The sequence below is a fragment of the Coptis chinensis genome, chromosome 4 (genome assembly GCF_015680905.1).
Source record: "Coptis chinensis isolate HL-2020 chromosome 4, ASM1568090v1, whole genome shotgun sequence".
Classification (NCBI taxonomy): domain Eukaryota; kingdom Viridiplantae; phylum Streptophyta; class Magnoliopsida; order Ranunculales; family Ranunculaceae; genus Coptis; species Coptis chinensis.
This window is the reverse complement of record NC_141459.1, coordinates 107,834,769-107,854,693: the sequence shown is the minus strand read 5'-3', so window position 1 is coordinate 107,854,693 and position 19,925 is coordinate 107,834,769. Positions and strand designations below refer to the sequence as shown.

Here is a 19,925-nt window from a genome sequence, read left to right as displayed (position 1 = left end):
CCTACTTCCTATACTCAAGCCATAAAGGATAAAGGATGGAGAGAAGCCATGGCTTCTGAATTTAATGCTTTGATTCAAAATGGAACATGGACTTTGGTACCATATACTGGTCAAAACCTTGTTGGAAAACAAGTGGGTATTTCGATAAAATACAAAGCTGATAGTACTCTTGATAAGCTCAAAGCCAGATTAGTTGCAAAGGGCTATCACCAAATGGCAGGTCTTGACTACTCTGAAACCTTCAGTCCAGTAGCAAAGCCTACTACTATAAGGCTTCTTCTTGCTATTGCTTTACAACATGATTGGGAAATAAAGCAACTTGATGTAAGTAATGCTTTTCTCCATGGAACTCTCAAGGAAACTGTCTATATGTCTCAAAATTAATTCGGCTTCATTGACCCAACCAAACCAAATTTTGTATGTAAACTTCATAAATCTCTCAGATGGCCTTAAACAAGCCCCCGAGCTTGGTATGAAAAGTTTGCTCAAGCTTTATACTCTCTTGGTTTTGTTCCTTCTCATGCTGATAACTCTCTTTTCATTAAACATCACAACAACAATATTACTCTTATTCTTGTATATGTTGATGATATCTTGATTACTGGAAGTTCAAACTCTATCCGTGACTTTATCATTGAGCAACTAAAACTTCCTTTTGCTATGAAAGACTTGGGATCATTGCATTATTTTCTAGGTCTTGAAATTCACAGAAACAAAGACTTCATCTTCTTATGTCAGACCAAATACATATATGACATACTCAAGAAAGCCAAAATGACAGATACCAAACCAATCTCTTCTCCTTCAGCAAGTACAAAACTTGACTTAACCACTCCTCTCCTTAGTGATCCATCAGAATACAGGACATTGGTTGGCTCTTTACAATACTTGACATGGACAAGGCCTGACATATCGTTTGCTGTTAATAATGTATGTCAACACATGCATGCTCCAAGGGTACAACATTTAACCTATTTGTAAAAGGATCCTTAGATATTTGAAGGGAACTATATCGGAAGGTATTATTTACAAGAAAGGTTCAAAAGAACATTACAGACTTTCTCAAATGTCCTATAGACAGAAGATCTACTACAGGATACTGTGTATACTTTGGCTCAAATTTAATCAGCTGGTGTGCAAAGAAACAACAGACCATTGCTAGATCTTCTACGGAGGCAGAATATAGAGCACTTGCTCACACTGCTGCTGACATTTCATGGATTTGCAAACTCTTAAAGGACATTCAATACACACTGCAGAAACCTCCACTGATACATTGTGATAACATTAGCGCCATTTCTCTCACAAGCAATCCCGTTTTTCATGCTAGGACAAAACATGTGGAAGTCGACTACCACTACATACGAGAACTGGTTCAAGCTAAACTGATCAATGTCAACTATCTCTGCACTCAAGATCAAGTGGCAGATATCTTTACAAAAGGTCTTTCTGCAATCAGATTCAATATACTCAAGATCAAGCTTTCAGTCCAACCATCTCCCTTCAGCTTGAGGGGGTATATTAAGGAGAATGATCAAGTATCTAGTCAGCAAATAAGTCAACAAAGACTATAACTAATTTCTGTTATGCTAGTGTATAAGTTGTAACTGATTCTGTTATTCTGTTAGCAACTCAAATTCTCTCTTTAATGTATGTAGAGTATAAATAGATTAATGTAAGTTCATTTATTATTCAAGTTAATGAAATCATTTTATTTTCCATCATCTCATTTCTTTCAATAATATTTTACAAACATCACCTCATCTCTCCCCATTTTCATTTTTCGAATCTTCTCTGCCACCCCTCTTCTCCTCTTCACCAGCATCAATCCATAATAATAAACCTTAAATTCTTTCTCATATCCACCATTAAAACCCATCCCCACCACCTGCACCACCATCATAACCATCTTTAATTTCTTTTTCTTATATCGAACCTATAAATTCTAAATTTCATTCTTGATCTTCTAATTGCAGATGGAATCATTTGAAAAACTTGCCGAAACTTGTTGCTGAAAGTGTGTTTGTGGGTTGTGAAGTGACGAACTATGCAGTGCTGCGTCGAGGTGTTACTGCTTCTGTGTTCTTGCGTGTTGGTGCTGATTGGTGAACGAAGATGAAGGGTTAAGGTATGTTGGTGGTGAAGACGGTGGGTCTTTGTTTGGTGGTGTTTATTTTGATGTTGGTGGTGCTGCCGGTAGATGCGGTTTTACTGGCGAAGGAGCTGTTGGGTGGTGACGGTGGTGCAGCTTACATCTGTCGAGGTGGTTGTGCCTTCGGTGCTGGTGGTTATGCTTTCGGTGTCTGTTGGTTATGTTTTGGTGGTGCTCGGTTGTGCTAATTGCTTGGTTATGTTCGGTGGCTATTTTGGTGGTGCTGGGTTGAGACGGTGCTGTTGGTTGTGATTTGGGTGACTGCAAGCTGGTGTATGGTGATGTGAAGGTGGCGTTGAGTGATGGTGGCTTGAGGTCAACTTGAAAGTGTCTGTGCTGGTGGTTGTGCTTTCGGTGTCTGTTGGTTATGCCTTGCGGTAAGTTAGAGTGTTGTTGTGTATGGATGCTGGCATGCTGCTAATGCTTCAATTTGATGTTGATGCCGCAACTATTGCTGCACTCCTTGCTTGCCGAGAGAGATGTTGCTGCTGATGTGTGGGGCCAGAGACAGGTCCGGTGAGTTGTTGCTCTTAGCACTAGCGATTGAGTACTATCTGACTCCAAAATGAGAAAGGCTTCGGTCCTCAGCGCTTAGGACCGAATCCACACATTTAGTATCCACATCATCATTTTCACACAAAAATTTTTCAAAATTTTTAAAAAATAAAACAAAAAATACTAAATATGTGGTCTCAGCCGCTTTGGACACACTTTGGTCCTAAGCGCTAAGGACCGAAGTCTTTTCCCTCCAAAATGGAAAGTGTAAGTAGTGTATGAACAGTATATATAAAAAAAAAAATGGCATCGCTGCCTAAAAATCGAATGGACTTTGGGCTAAATATATATCGGATGTATATATTCGATGTTTTCAAAATATATAATAGTATAATTATACCAAATATTTCTAAACATTGATCCAAGATACAACAAAAAATATCAAATTCTCGTAATCACATCTAACTAGTTCAATTTTGGAGTACTGTAGATATGTCAAACACATAAATTATGTTAAATATTTAAAGGAATAAAGGATTGAGAAGTGATAATATTGATTAGAGAGATAACACAATAATTTGTATATTTAACTTTCGTTAAGGAAGAAAAAATAAGTAAACTCTTAGCTTTGTGTATTAATTGGTTTCTATTGTTATTAACACGGTTTAAGAATCCAATTCGTTAAATTTACATATTTTTTTGGATGGGGAACCGATATTTTCAATAATTTTTTTTTTTTTCGGTTTAGCGAGAAATCGGTCATCTCGACCGATTAATCGGTTAATTCGGTGATTAAATCGGTTCGGTGAGAAAAATTAAAAAATCGGTAAAAACCAATCGGTTTATAAGCGATATACAAGCGATACGCGATTAATTGGCCGAAATATCCGATATTGATAGCATAGGCACAAAGTTTGTCACGAAGGATTTAGGCAACTTACATTTCTTCTTGGGATTAGAAGTCACAAGGGATAAGGATGGCATGTTCTTAACACAAACAAAGTATGTTTTGGACGTGCTGAAGAAAACTAAGATGGATATAAGGGTGGAATTTGAGCCGAAAAACTAAGATGGATATAAGGGTGGAATTTGAGCCGAGGGCATCGGCGCTCGGCTTGAGCTTGCTCATTTAACTATATGAGTCGAGCTCGAGTTCAAATGAAAGCTCGTATAACAAATTAGTTTGATGAAGCTCGACTTGTTTAGCTCAAATAGCATATTTATAGTGTAAAATAACCGAGCAGCTCGGGCTTGGCTCGTTTAAGTTCGGCTTGAGCTCGCTCATTTAACTATATGAGCAAAGCTCGAGCTCAATTTAAAGCTCGTGTAATTAGCGAGCCGAACTTGAACATAATAAAGCTCGGCTTGTTTAGCTCGAATTCCACCCTTAGATGGATAGAGCAAAACCATGTTCTACACCTTGTTCTACTTCAACTAAGCTTGATAAAACCAGTGGAGAAGAACTGCATGATTCTACTGAATTCAGATCTCTAGTAGGGGCACTGCAATATGTTACTTGGACAAGACCGGACATTAGTTTCTCAGTTAACTAGGTTTGTCAATTTATACAACAGCCAAAGAGTACTCATTTTGCTGCAGCTAAGAGGATACTTATGTATTTAAAAGGTACTATACAATATGGTATCAAATTACAAAAAAAAAAAAAAAATGATCAAGTCAAAGCATTTTCTGATGCTAATTGGGAAAGATGTCCTTTTGATAGAAGATCTACCACAGGGCTATGTGTTTTTTATGGTTCAAATCCTATAATTTGGAGTTCTAAAAAGCAAACAACAGTTTCAAGATCATCAACCGAAGCTGAATACAGGGCTCTTGCATGCACAGCTGTTGAGATTTATTGGTTGTGTATTCTGCTTAAAAGAACTGAAGGTTTTTCTGCAGGAGTCACCTATTTTATGGTGTGATAATCTGAGTGTTATTGCCCTGTCAATGAATCCAGTGTTTCATGCAAGAACAAAACATATAGAGGTTGATTATTTTCATTATATTAGAGAACAAGTTACTAACAAAATTCTCAGGTTACAATATGTGTGCACAGAAGACCAAGTTGCTAATATCTTTACAAAAGGATTACCCACAACTAGATATTCAATGTTACAACAACGACTCAATGTTCTTCCTATTGCAAAACTGACATAAATCACTTCAGTTTGAGGGGTGGGTATGAAGACCTTTTATCAAGCTTTACTGCTCATCAAAGTTTGATGAAGAAGACCCTTCAGCTGCCACATATTGCTCCAGCTCAACTGCTTCTAGAACAACCATATAATCAGTTAGTTATAACAAATTAATAGAATTAGTTATAACTGTATTAGAATTAGTTGTAACCGTATTCTTACATCAAGAACTCTATCTATATAAAGAGATTGTAATCATTCTGTAAAGTTTTAATAAGAAAATTCCTCAGTCTCATTCTTCATTTCTTCTCTTCTTCAAAGTTTGTTCAATACATACATATATATTGTTTAATAGTTTACCATTATCGTTTTATTTTTCTTCTTGTTCTTCCTCGCGTTGTCTAAACACTTCAAATTGTTTTTGAGATTTGCGATGTTGTTGTTGAGCATTGAATGTCAACTGCCTAAGTCTTTGTTCAGCATTAAACATTGATTCTTGTTCTTCTTTTTGAACTTTAACGTAAAAAGTTGAAAAAGTGATAATTAACGTCGGTTTGAAACTTTGAATTATTTGTTTCTTGGTGTTGAATTTAACGATGACTTGTATTCATTACATGACGTCATCGCAATTATCAAATTGCATTATCAAGAAACTGAAATGTTAAGAAACTTAAGACAAAATTTAACTGCAATAATAGAATTTTTAATGAAAAATTGATGATGAATTATTGTTGTTTGATGTTACATAGCTGAACTAGAGTGGCTACCAAATTTTGTCGAGGAGTCATTTTCAAAGTAAAGACATGCAGAAACTCCAACTCATTTCAGGTATAAAACCCGAAATATCAGAAACTCATGAATCACAACCCAATCCGATATTTAGACCTGCCGAAATGTCTGTTCCTGGTAAAGCTAGAACTAAGAGGTCAAGATCAGCTCCTTGTAAATTGTAATTGGTCTTCAAGAGTCAAGAGTACTCCATTTATCTCATTCCACACCAGAACCAACACCAACACCTGCGTTCCATTGCTAAAGCGTCCCTGTGGTATCCCAAGTCATTGGGTGGCTCTTGACTTTGTGGTATCCCAAGTTGTTGGCTCCTGACTTTTGTGGTATCCCAACTCCCCACTACCCACTCCCTCCTCTGTTCCACATGTATATTGCAACATAATTTAAACAATGGATTTGCTTTGAATGGTTCACATTGCATGCTCGAGTCCAGTCTCGGTTAAGGATGTGGACTTGACTTGGAAAGCTGTTCGAGCTCCATTGTATCTCTCATTCATTTGGTTTTCCTTCCCATTAGTTTTCACACTTCAAAATCTACAAGAGCAGCCTAAACTTCTTGTATCTCAATTCATAAAAAACATGACTCAGGCGATACTTTCTGCTGTCGTGGACCAGTTGGCCTTGATCATCCGAATAGAAGTTGTACAGGAGGTGCAGTTGGTGGTGGGGGTTCGTGAAGAATTAAAAAACCTCGAGACTAAGCTCCGTTCGGTTCAAGCTGTGCTTGAAGATGCGGAAAAGAAGGAAAGACATGATAATGCAGTAAAGATTTGGTTGGGAGAGCTCAAAGGTGTGATGTATGATGCAGATGATGTATTGGATGAATGGAACACACGAATTCTCATTTCTGCTAATGGTTCTCACGTTGCCAACAGCGTGCTTTCCTACTTGTTATCTTTGTGTGCTTGCTTTAAACATGTTGGTGTACGCCATGACATTGCTCATAGGATTAAAGGCATAAGAGAACGACTAGATGTGATTGCTCTCAACAAGGATCAACTAAGCCTCGTTCAGAGTCATACTCACGAGGAACCTCGACAACTCACTAATTCTGGTGTGGATGTATTGGATATATATGGTCGAGATTTCGACAAACAAGAGATAATAAACATGCTACTTTGCGAGACTAGTCACCAAGAAACTCGGGTTCATGTACCTATCTTGTCAATAGTTGGAACTGCCGGTTTTGGTAAGACAACTCTTGCGCAACTAGTGTTTAACGAAGGAACTATAGTGACCACCTTTGAGCTGAAAATATGGGTTTGTGTTTCCGAATCTTTTGATCTTGTAAGGGTTGCAAGAGAAATCATTCAGCAAGCTACTGGAAAAAATCCACAAAGTGACGTTGGGAGTGAAACTCTACACAAACTTTTGTGCAACTCCGTAAAGGGAAGGCGGTTTTTGCTCGTGCTAGATGATATTTGGATTGAAGATTCTGATCGTTGGGAGCCATTGAAGTTAGCTCTGGATGGTGGTGAGCGAGAAAGCAAAATCATCATCACCACACGTAACGAGGCAGTTGCGACGATGATCAGCTCAATTTATATACACAGACTTGCACAGTTGTCAGACGATGATTGTTGGCACATATTCAGACAAATAGCTTTTTGGGGAAGAACACAAGAAGAGCACGAAAGATTAAATGGAATTGGACAAGAAATCGCAAAGAAATGCAAAGGTGTTCCACTAGCTGCCAAGACATTAGCAAGTCTAATGCGATTCAAACGAGCGAAACAAGATTGGACGGATGTATTAGAAAGTGATATTTGGGAAACACAAGAAAAGAGTTTCTTACCTGCTCTTTTGTTGAGCTATCACGCTTTGCCATCTGTTTTGAAACGATGCTTTATGTATTGTGCGATTTTCCCGAAAGACCATAACATAAAGAAGGATGATTTGGTGAAGTTATGGATGGCTCAAGGTTATCTTGGCTTTGATGGAGCAAGAGAGCTAGAGAGAGTTGGTGTCGAGTATTTTGATGCTTTGGCGATGCGTTCATTCTTCCAAGATTTTAAGAAAGACAAAGATGGAAACATTGTTGAATGCAAGATGCATGATCTCGTACATGACTTTGCTGAGTTCCTCACAAAATCTGATTGCTCTGTTTTGGCGAATAATGAGAAAATTAGCAATCACAAGACTCGTCATTTGAGAGTTGATGATGTAGAGAATCCATCCATCTATATCTATGAAGCGAAGAAGTTACGCATGCTGGTAGCCAAATCGTCCAAGTCGGTACCTCTTGCATTATTCAATCAGTTGACGTGTCTTAGGACCTTGGACTTGAGTCGTAAATTATATAGTGATTCAACCCTTGAAGTACTACCAAGTGAAGTGAATAGATTATTACATCTTCGGTACCTTGATTTGTCCAATACAAGACTGACGGAATTGCCTGAGACAATCAGAAGTCTAGTTAATTTGCAAACATTGAAGCTTAACTATTGTCAATATTTTTGCAAATTGCCAGAAGGAATTGGGGAGCTTTCTAACCTAAGACATCTGGAAGTTGAACAGACTTATTCTCTAAATTATTATCCGCGAGGAGGCATTGAGAGATTGAGGCAGCTTCGAACATTAAGTAAATTTGTTGTGAGAGATGGAAGCAAAGGGTCTGTGATTGGGGAACTAGGAAATCTCAATTTTCTAAAAGGAAGCCTATATATTACGGGGTTAAGGCATGTAAAAAATGTGAATGAGGCCAAGCATGCAGAATTACAGAAAAAGAAAAACATTTCAAAGTTGGTGTTGAATTTTGAAGAAACTGAACAAGATGAAGACGTCAGCAGCGAAGAGTACATACTAAGGATGGAAGGTGTTCTTGGAAATCTGGAACCACATAAAGAAAGCTTGGAACAATTGGAAATAAAATACTATGTTGGCTTCACGCTCTCTCCTTGGATGTTGTCAGTCGAAGAATCTGTATTGTCCAATATTGTCGACTTGAAGCTTTACTGGTGTCCAAATTTGAAAGTGTTGCCCGCTCTAGGCAAATTACAATTTCTTGGAAAGCTCAGTCTAGCAAATCTAAGTGCGGTGAAACATTTGGGTGCGGATATTTTGAGGGTTGGAAATGGAGATTCAACGTCTTCATCGTCCTCATCATCAGTAGTGTTGTTTCCAAAATTGAAAAAGCTTGGCTTGTCTGGATTGACAGAGTGGGAGGAGGAGGAGCATGATGTCCCAACAACAACAAGTGATAATACTACTATCATTATCATGCCCCGTCTCCATGACCTAAAGATTAGTAATTGCCCGAAACTGAAGGTGGTACCGGTCTACCTTTTTCCTCCTCAGCTTGAAACTCTGTTATTATTGGGCGATGTAGGTGTTGTTTCAAAATCGTTAATGTCTCACACCCACAACAACAACAACCTCAAAATCTCTTCAAATCTCTTCTTTTCCGCATTCCTCTCTCCACCAAGGATTAAACCAACTCACGTCACTTCAAGAATTGACTTTTTTGAATTGCCAATTCCTTGATTTCAAGCCAGAAGAGTTGAAACCACTCACCATGCTTAGCAAATTGGAAATCAAACGCTGCCCTATTATTACAAGAGAACGTAGCAGAGAGGAGGACTGGAGCATCTTAACCCACATTCCCAACATCCGCATTGATAGCAAAGATATTAAAAGCAAAAACTTAGTTCTTCAACCATGACTTCATCTCTCGAAAACAGGTGACAAACAATCCCAAATATTAACTTTTAGACTCTTAACCATTGCATAATGCTCGAAAGTTTGCTCTTTATTTGTAAATATTCACTTCTTTACAGAGGTTTCTGTTTCAATTTGTAGTAGTTTGGCGCATTTTCTTTATTATTTAGATACTTGTGATTTGGATCTTCATACGATTCCTTCATTTGTGATTGTATTTTTTACTATCAATTTGTCATTCTTTATTTGCAGCTTGCATTTTCTGTAATGACACCGTGATGAACTCCTGACACATGGAATTTGTGATATTTTGCTTCTCTTCTTCTGTGGCATTGTACCAAGTTGATAGTAAAGTGATTCTGGATAATGGTTTTATCATTTACGACACGACGAGGGATACTCATCTGTGTATAATCACTGAATGGTTCATCACGGCGACCAACAAGCTTTACTTGCAATTGATTGACCAGAGAATTGCAGTAATTTCATCTTTGAAGAGCATGAAGCTTTAAACCATCAAAATCCCAGCCTTCTTTCAGAATGGCTAAGCACTTGAGCATTCAAGGAGACATACAATTTCTGCGTAGTTAAGCTTTCACTTTATTTGTTCGATCCAATTATATGGCTTCAAGATATGAATTATCTGATTGCTCTTTCCTGTTGTTTTGCAAAGGAACTTGTGTAGTTGCACAATATCTGGTGCCACAAAATAATGTGGCAAGATATATGTGCTCCTGAATCAATTAGTTATAGTACTATTTCTGAATCTTTAGTTCTTAATATATTTGTATCCATTTTGTTGGAATTGTTCTAAAGTCTAAACTCAATTCTTAAATTGATGTGTCATGTTTGTTGTTCTTAAGGTTTATACACAAAATATTCCTAGTAAAACACTAATGTGATGACGTTCCATGTACTTAACTACAATAAGTAATAAATTTGGTTGTTTCTCGTCTGTTTGTATCTGTGTGCCAACAGCTTTATGTTCTACTTGTTCACTTTTGTGTAATGGATTTATGTGCTTGATCCTTATTGTGCGGGATTGCAATTTGCTACTCTAGTTGAATGCTTACTTGTTTTTGAAGGGATATGCATTTCTATACTCCATGATGTATGTTTTCTTGTTGATAAAGACGCCTCATATAATTTGGGGTGGGAGACTTTAGCACCAAACTCCTTTCCTTGGCGGTAAGCAATAAAAACTTATTTACATAGTCAAGTGCAATTTTTGTTAGAATGGATGAATTCACTTCAGTGTTGTCAGAGATGCAAGAGCATGTGGGCAGCCTTAAGTCACTATGTCTATGGATGCCCTCGATGAAGCGTTTGGTATGTTATTGACCTGCATATTGCATCATTTAGTTGATTTTAGTGAGATGGAATTGCTTGGTTATGTTTCCTGCTTCTCTTTTGTCCATTTTGCAGTTAAATATGAAGCTCAGCTTGAGGATGGTACAGTGGTTTCCAAATCTGAAGGGTGGAGTTTTGTACCTTACTTTAGGGTGAATACTAGTTGGTTGTCTTTGTTGTGATTTTCTAACAGGATTTGCATGTTCTGCCTTTGCAACCATGTTATTTCTGCCCAGCACTATCGAAAGCTGTAAAGACAATGAAGAAGCGAGAAAAGGTTCTCCTAACAGTGAAGCCATAGTGTTAGTTTGCTTGAAACGGAAATCACTGACTTGTACATATTGTGGAACCTGTCACTTACATTGCATTTTTGTACTTTCAGATGACTTTGTGGAGATGGGTCGGCCAGCCTCTAGCGCTGAAGGTGTTGTGCCACCATGTGCCACACTTGTTATAACTCTTGAATTGGTTTTGTGGAAGACTGTGACTGAAGTAACTGACAAGAAGGTTATAAAGAAGATCATCAAGGAAGGAGAAGGTTATGAACGTCCAAATGAAGGAATGAACAGTGGCTAAAGTTGAATTATGAGCGTCCAAATGAAGGAACCAGTGGATAATAAGGAGTATTAATTCGTTTTATGTTATAGTAACAAATTATAGGAGATCTTAGTGGAATGGGATGCTTTGTAGTGTGCATAATATTATCTCATTTGTCTGAAAGTGAAATGTATTGGGAAGTTGCAAGATGGAACTGTGTTTCTAAAGAAGGGTCGTGGCGATGATGAGCTATTTGAGTTCAAAACAGATGAACGTAATTTTTCATGTCGGTGGGTTTGGCATGATTTCTCTGTTCTCATGATTAAACTTGATACTGAAGTGTAGTCTTTACATTTTGCAGAGCATGTTATTGATGGACTTGATAGAGCTGTCATGTCAATGAAGAAAGGGGAGGTTGCAGAGTTGACTATTGCTCCAGAATAGGGATGGTTTCAGTTCATCTGAATCCAAGCAAGAATTGGCTGTTGTTTCCCCTAGTTCCACATTGTACTATGAAGTTGAGCTCGAATCCTTTGTCAAGGTATCTTCAGTGAGAATTCTCTTAGTATGGCTCTTGCATTGTGCTTGGTATGAGTGAGTTTAAAATTTTCCTTTTCTATCATTAGGAGAGAGAATCGTGGGACATGAACACTCCTGAGAAAATTGAAGCCACTGGTAAGAAGAAAGAGGAAGGAAATGTAGCATTCATAGCTGGAAAATATGCTAAGGCCTCACAAAGATATGAAAAGGTAAGAGAGTTTTTAGTAAAAAAGAATGATTTTAGAGATGATTTCTTTGTATTGCAACTGACTGAACATCTCGTTGTAATCAGGCTGGAAAATTTATTGAGTACAACACCAACTTCAGTGAAGATGAAAACAAGAAGTCCAAGGTTCTGAAGGTAAGCTGCAATCTGAATAATGCAGCTTGCAAGCTGAAGCTAAAGGACTACTAAAAAGCAGAGAAACTTTGCACAAAGGTAACTGAGGATTAACTTATACCGACAACTCAAATCACATCAAACCAAGGGGCCTGAGGATTAATTCTGCGATAATAATTTTGTAGGTGCTAGAACTTGAGAGTGCGAATGTTAAGGCACTGTATAGATGAGGCCCAAGCTTACATTCAGCTGGCTTATTTGGTCTTTGCTGAGATCGATATTAAGAAGGCGTTGTACCAAGTTGATAGTAAAGTGATTCTGGATAATGGTTTTATCATTTACGACACGACAAGGGATACTCATCTGTGTATAATCACTGAATGGTTCAGACCATCTCCTTGAATGCTCAAGTGCTTAGCCATTCTGAAACAAGTCTGGGATTTTGATGGTTTAAAGCTTCATGCTCTTCAAAGATGAAATTACTGTAATTCTCTGGTCAATCAATTGCATGTAAAGCTTGTTGGTGTTTGTTGATTTGGTGCACTTTTCCTTTTTATACGTGCTGGCCTTTGCCTTATCATATGCCTTAGCTTGTGACTTGATCGTTTCTACAGCTTTATGTCTGTTTGTGTATATCCGTGTGCCTACAACTTTATGTTCTACGTTTTCACACGTGGTCCAGCTCACCAAAGAAGCTGGCCATCTGAATCGTTTTTGTTTTACATCAAGTCATAACATACATGTTGAATGTTGTCTATGGACGAATAGTTGGGTCCTGTTACTGATGGACCCAAATTGTGTTGGGCAGACCCAAAAAAAACAATTATTATTGGTCCTAAAAATCAAAAAAATAATAATTATTACAAGTGTGAAATTGGTCCCAAAAAGTTGAATTCGAAAACCCCAAACTTAAACGATCTGGCTAGGTCGTTTGGACTAAGTTCCAAACGACTTGGCCACACCGGTCAAAAGCCCAAAAAACAGAATTTTATATTTTTTCAAAGTTCAAATCCCATACGACATGGCCACACCGTGCCCACACCAGTCAAGAGCCCAAAAAACAAAATTTTATTTTTTTTCAAAGTTCAAATCTCAAACGACATGATCACACCGTTTGGGATTTAGTCCAAACGATGTACCCACACCGGTCAAGAGCCCAAAAAATAGAATTTTATATTTTTTTAAAGTTCAAATCCCAAACGACATGGCCACACCGTTTGGTTTGGAGAACGAACGACCTACCCGGGTCGTTTAAGTTTGGAGTTTTCGAATTTTCTCATTCACCATTGTCACCGCATGCGTATTCAAAATACAGTGTTTAATGTTAGTGTTATGATATAGTTTTCGTGGTTTAAGATTTAGGATGGTGGAAGAGAAGAGAATAGAAGATAAGAAAAGGGCTGAAAACGGAAAATTCACGTTGGTTTGGGAGTTCAACATAAAACAACTTTTTGAAACCAATGACACACTTGTAATAATTGTTTTTTTTTTGCTTGCCCAACACAATTTGGGGTCCGTCAGTAACAAATACCTAGTTCAATTTGATGTCGACCGATTAAAACCAAAACACGACTTTTGTGGTATGATGGTATCCCCAGTCCCCACTTCCACATCAATAATGCATTGGATTAGTAGGTTATTTAATAAGGAGGCCCATGAACTTGCTAGGTGGGTATGAGGTATTAAGACATGAGACCTCTTCCAAAGGGTATTGGCATCTCTAGATTGTGATCTCACTCAAATTTAAATTTTAATGTGAGGGACTGAGGGTGACTAGCGGGAAAAAAAAAAATCCCCACTTCCACATGTTTTTGCAACCTGACTTGCAAAAGCTCCACTGTATCTCTCCTTGATTTGGTCTTCCTCTCCCATTATTAGTCTTCACACTTCAAAATCTACAAGAGCAGCCTAATAAGCGTCTTGTACCTCATTTCTTCTTTGTAGATTCATAAAAAACTCGAAAGCGGGGTAACTGAGTAGAAGCCTTAAGTAGAAAAGTAAAAGTAAAATGGTCTTCCTTCCCATTAGTCTGCATTTGGCTGGATGGTTCACCTTGCAAGGACTTGTGTGATGAGGACAGCGGTGGACTTGACTTGATTTGGTCTTCACACTTCAAAATCTTCAAGAGCAGCTTCTTGTATCTCATTTCTTCTTTGTTGATTCATAAAAACACATGGCTCAAGCGATACTTTCTGCCGTCATGGAACAGTTGGTCTCAGTCATTCGAACAGAAGTTGAACTGGAGGTGGGGGTTCGTGAAGAATTAGAAAACCTCAAGACTAAGCTCCGTTTGGTTAAAGCAGTGCTTGAAGATGCAGAAAAGAAAGCAAGACATGATAGTGCAGTAAAGATTTGGTTGGGAGAGCTCGAAGATCTGATGTATGATGCAGACGATGTACTGGATGAATGGAACACAGGCATTCTCATTTCTGCCAATGCCTCCCAGGTTACCAATAGGGTCTGTTCCTACTTGTTATCTATGTGTGCTTGCTTTAAAGTTGTTGGGGTACGCCATGACATTGCTCATAAGATTAAAGGCATAAGAGAAGGACTAGATGTGATTGCTCTCAACAAGGATCAACTAAGCCTCGTTCAGAGTCATAGTCACAAGCAGGAGCCTCGACAACTTACTAACTCTGGTGTGGATGTAATGGATATATATGGTCGCGATTTCGACAAACAAAAGATACTAAGCACGCTGCTGTGCGAGACTAGTCAACAAGAAACTCGGATTCATGTACCTATCTTGTCAATTGTTGGAACTGGTGGGTTTGGTAAGACAACTCTTGCGCAGGTAGTGTTTAACGAAGGAACTATAGTGACCACTTTTGAGCTGAAAATATGGGTTTGTGTTTCCGAACCTTTTGATCTTGTAAGGGTTGCAAGAGAAATCATTGAGCAAGCTACTGGAAAATATCCACAAAGTGACGTTGGGAGTGAAACTCTACACAAACTTTTGTGCAACTCAATAAAGGGAAAGCGGTTTTTGCTCGTGCTAGATGATATTTGGATTGAAGATTCTGATTGTTGGGAGCCATTGAAGTTAGCTTTGGATGGTGGTGAGCGAGAAAGCAAAATCATCGTCACTACACGTAATGAGGCAGTTGCGAAGATGATCAGCTCAATTTATATACACAGACTTGCACAGTTGTCAGACGATGATTGTTGGCACATATTCAGACAGATAGCTTTTTGGGGAAGAACACAAGAAGAGCACAAAAGATTAAATGGAGTTGGACAAGAAATCGCAAAGAAATGCAAAGGTGTTCCACTAGCTGCCAAGACATTAGCAAGTCTAATGCGATTCAAACGAGTGAAACAAGATTGGATGGATGTATTAGAAAGTGACATTTGGGAAACACAAGAAAAAAGTTTCTTACCTGCTCTTTTGTTGAGCTATCACGCTTTGCCGTCTGTTTTGAAACGATGCTTTATGTATTGTGCGATTTTCCCGAAAGACCATAACATAAAGAAGGATGATTTGGTGAAGTTATGGATGGCTCAAGGTTATCTCGGTTCTGATGGAGCAAGAGAGCTAGAGAGAGTTGGTGTCGAGTATTTTGATGCTTTGGCGATGCGTTCATTCTTCCAAGATTTTAAGAAAGACAAAGATGGAAACATTGTTGAATGCAAGATGCATGATCTCGTACATGACTTTGCTGAGTTCCTCACAAAAGCTGATTGCTCTGTTTTGGCAAATAATGACAAAATTAGCAATCACAAGACTCGTCATTTGATAGTTGATGATGTGGAGAATCCATCCATCTATATCTATGAAGCGAAGAAGTTACGCACGCTGGTAGCCAAATTGTCCAAGTTAGTACCTCTTGCATTATTCAATCAGTTGACGTGTCTTAGGACCTTGGACTTGAGTCGTAAATTATATAGTGATTCAACCCTTGAAGTACTTCCAAGTGAAGTGAATAGATTATTACATCTTCGGTACCTTGATTTGTCCAATACAAGACTGACGGAATTGCCTGAAACAATCGGAAGTTTAGTTAATTTGCAAACATTGAAGCTTAACTATTGTCAGTATTTTTGCAAATTGCCAGAAGGAATTGGGGAGCTTTCTAACCTAAGACATCTGGAAGTTGAACAAACTTATTCTCTAAATTATTATCCGCGAGGAGGCATTGAGAGATTGAGGCAGCTTCGAACATTAAGTAAATTTGTTGTGAGAGATGGAAGCAAAGGGTCTGTGATTGGGGAACTAGGAAATCTCAATTTTCTAAAAGGAAGCCTATATATTACGGGGTTAAGGCATGTAAAAAATGTGAATGAGGCCAAGCAGGCAGGATTACAGAAAAAGAAAAACATTTCAAAGTTGGCGTTGATTTTTGGAGAAATTGAACAAAATGAAGATGTCAGCAGCGAAGAGTACATACTAAGGATGGAAGGTGTTCTTGAAAATCTGGAACCACATAAAGAAAGCTTGGAACAATTGGAAATAAAATACTATGTTGGCTTCACGCTCCCTCCTTGGATGTTGTCAGTCGAAGAATCTGTATTGTCCAATATTATCGACTTGAAGCTTTACTGGTGTCCAAATTTGAAAGTGTTGCCCGCTTTAGGCAAATTACAATTTCTTGAAAAGCTCAGTCTAGCAAATCTAAGTGCGGTGAAACATTTGGGTGCGGATCTTTTGAGGGTTGGAAATGGAGATTCAACGTCTTCGTCGTCATCATCAGTAGTGCTGTTTCCAAAATTGAAAAAGCTTCGCTTGTCTGGATTGCCAGAGTGGGAGGAGGAGGAGCATGATGTCCCAACAACAACAAGTGATAATACTACTATCATTATCATGCCCCGTCTCCATGACCTAAAGATTAGTAATTGCCCGAAACTGAAGGTGGTACCGGTCTACCTTTTCCCTCCTCAGCTTGAAACTCTGTTATTATTGGGCGATGTAGGTGTTGTTTCAAAATCGTTAATGTCATACACCCAACAACAACAACCTCAAATCTCTTCAAATCTATTCTTTTCCGCATTCCTCCCTCCCCCAACGGTTAAACCAACTCACGTCACTTCAAGAATTGACTTTTTTGAATTGCCAATTCCTTGATTTCAAGCCGGAGGAGTTGAAACCACTCACCATGCTTCGCAAATTGGAAATCAAACGCTGCCCTATTATTACAAGAGAACGTAGCAGAGAGGAGGACTGGAGCATCTTAACCCACATTCCCAACATCCGCATTGATAGCAAAGATATTAAAAGCAGAAACTGACTTAGTTCTTGCACCATGACTTCATCTCTCAAAAACAGGTGACAAACAATCCCAAATATTAACTTTTAAACTCTTAACCATTGCATAATGCTCGAAAATTTGCTCTTTATTCATTCGTAAATATTCACTTCTTTACAGAGGTTTCTGTTTCAATTTGTAGTAGTTTGGCGCATTTTCTTTATTATTTAGATACTTGTGATTTGGATCTTCATACGATTCCTTCATTTGTGACTGTATTTTTTACTATCAATTTGTCATTCTTTATTTGCAGCTTGCATTTTCTGTAATGATGCCGTGATGAGCTCCTGACACATGGAATTTGTGATATTTTGCTTCTTCTTCTTCTGTGGCATTGTACCAAGTTGATAGTAAAGTGATTTTGGATAATGGTTTTATCATTTACGACACGACGAGGGATACTCATCTGTGTATAATCACTGAATGGTTCATCACAGCGACCAACAAGCTTTACTTGCAATTGATTGACCAGAGAATTGCAGTAATTTCATCTTTGAAGAGCATGAAGCTTTAAATGATGTGGCAAGATATATGTGCTCCTGAATCAATTAGTTATAGTACTATTTCTGAATCTTTAGTTCTTAATATATTTGTATCCATTTTGTTGGAATTGTTCTAAAGTCTAAACTCAATTCTTAAATTGATGTGTCATGTTTGTTGTTTTTAAGATTTATACACAAAAATATTCCTAGTAAAAGTGTGATGACGTTCCATGTACTTAACTATAATAAGTAATAAATTTGGTTGTTTTTCGTCTGTTGGTGTATATCCGTGTGCCTACAACTTTATGTTCTACTTTTTCACTTTTGTGTAATGGATTTATGCGCTTGATCCTTATTGTGCGGGATTGCAATTTGCTACTCTAGGTGAATGCTTACTTGTTTTTGAAGGGATATGCATTTCTATACTCCATGATGTATATTTTATTGTTGATAAAGACGCCTCTTATAATTTGGGGTGGGAGACTTTAGCACCAAACCCTTTCCTTGGCGGTAAGCAATAAAAAACTTATTTACATAGTCAAGTGCAATTTTGGTTAGAATGGATAAATTCACTTCAGTGTTGTCAGAGATGCAAGAGCATTTGGGCAGCCTTAAGTCACTATGGTCTATGGATGCCCTCGATAAAGCGTTTGGTATGTTATTGACCTGCATATTGCATCATTTAGTTGATTTTAGTGAGATGGAATTGCTTGGTTATGTTTCCCGCTTCTCTTTTGTCCATTTTGCAGTTAAATATGAAGCTCAGCTTGAGGATGGTACAGTGGTTTCCAAATCTGAAGGGTGGAGTTTACCGTTGGTGATGGTGGGAGTTTTGTACCTTACTTTAGGGTGAATACTAGTTGGTTGTCTTTGTTGTGACTTTTCTAACAGGATTTGCATGTTCTGCCTTTGCAACCATGTTATTTCTGCCCAGCACTATCGAAAGCTGTAAAGACAATGAAGAAGCGTGAAAAGGTTCTCCTAACAGTGAAGCCATAGTGTATATCAGTACATGCATTGTCTTCTCCTTCACCAAGTAACACAATCATAAATCCTCGCGTAAATCAGTACATGCATTGTCTTCTCCTTGTACCCATTAATATTCAGTGATCATGCAATGGCATGCACATGGATCAGAAGTAAGTTTTACTACGATAAATGGTAATTAGTTCTCCATAAGTATAAATATCATGAGTCTAATGGTAATTAGTTCTCCATAAATATAATGACTCAATCGGTGCGAATCTATGCTGATATTTTGAAATAAACATAAATGGTGCTAGAAAGGGCAATAGAAAAATCTATACAAGAATAGTAATGGCTAGATAAATATAAAAAAGGAATGTAAGATCTGTACTTTAGCATATTTATAGAGGAATAGTCATGGGCCTTAGCTTTAGGTCCATAATATTGGGAGATGAAGTGAATAAATCTTCTGTGCGCAAGGACAGAACTTGTTTGTGCAAAGGCCATTATTGCATTGGATCTACTGTCCCTTGTTGAACCTCCATAAGTTGCATTTTCATGTTTTCAGATCTCTGTCTTCAAACAGTTCCCTTGTTGGCACACTCATAGTGCTTCTATGAATGCCATTGGAGTCTTACAGTGTTTTCTTCTGTTGAGGTGTATGAAGCTCCATACCACAATGTTGCGGAGGTCACTTTTAGACACCTCAGGCTTTTGCTGTTGCTGAAGTGCAATTTTACAAGCAACTTTATTACCTTGAGATGTCCTATATCTTTAAAATTACATAGGCATCAACTAATCACACGCCAATAATGATAAGACAATGAGTAACACGGGCATAACTAAATGAAAACTCAAAAGACATTGACACTCTCCTACAAGAATCGATATGTTAGACCGTCAATATCTTGTGAGTTGTGAAATGTTGGTATTGTCCATGCTCTGTGAAGAGATTTGTAGACAGATTATGTTTCCGAACTTGTTACCTTTGTGTAAACATCAGTTTAGTAGATATTCGTGTAGGACTTACAGATTAAAAGAATTCATATTGTTAATGTGTATGGTGTGTTGTTTCCTTTGAAATATATTGATGAACAAGCATTTGTTTCTTTCAGAGAATCGCAATAGCATATCTGTTGGCTGCTTATGTGAGATTTGGCTCAAGCGTGGTGATGTCGTTAAATCAGAAATGTCATTGCTGAAGAAGTACCAATTTCAGTGGTAAGTTTCACATGT

At 38.0% G+C, this 19,925-nt stretch overlaps 1 protein-coding gene across 1 annotated transcript; it reads left to right on the top strand.

Annotated features, from left to right (window-relative positions):
- The first annotated feature begins 1,724 nt into the window (after positions 1-1,724).
- Positions 1,725-18,153, top strand: LOC147506864 (uncharacterized). Its single transcript, XM_086605850.1, has 10 exons — positions 1,725-9,052; positions 10,657-10,683; positions 10,775-10,858; positions 10,964-11,119; positions 11,303-11,392; positions 11,480-11,532; positions 11,745-11,867; positions 11,951-12,019; positions 14,169-17,261; positions 17,495-18,153. The coding sequence occupies exons 1-9, from the start codon at positions 5,980-5,982 to the stop codon at positions 17,058-17,060; spliced, it is 6,567 nt and encodes a 2,188-aa protein (XP_086461976.1). The 5' UTR covers positions 1,725-5,979; the 3' UTR covers positions 17,061-17,261; positions 17,495-18,153.
- Positions 18,154-19,925: the final 1,772 nt, after the last annotated feature.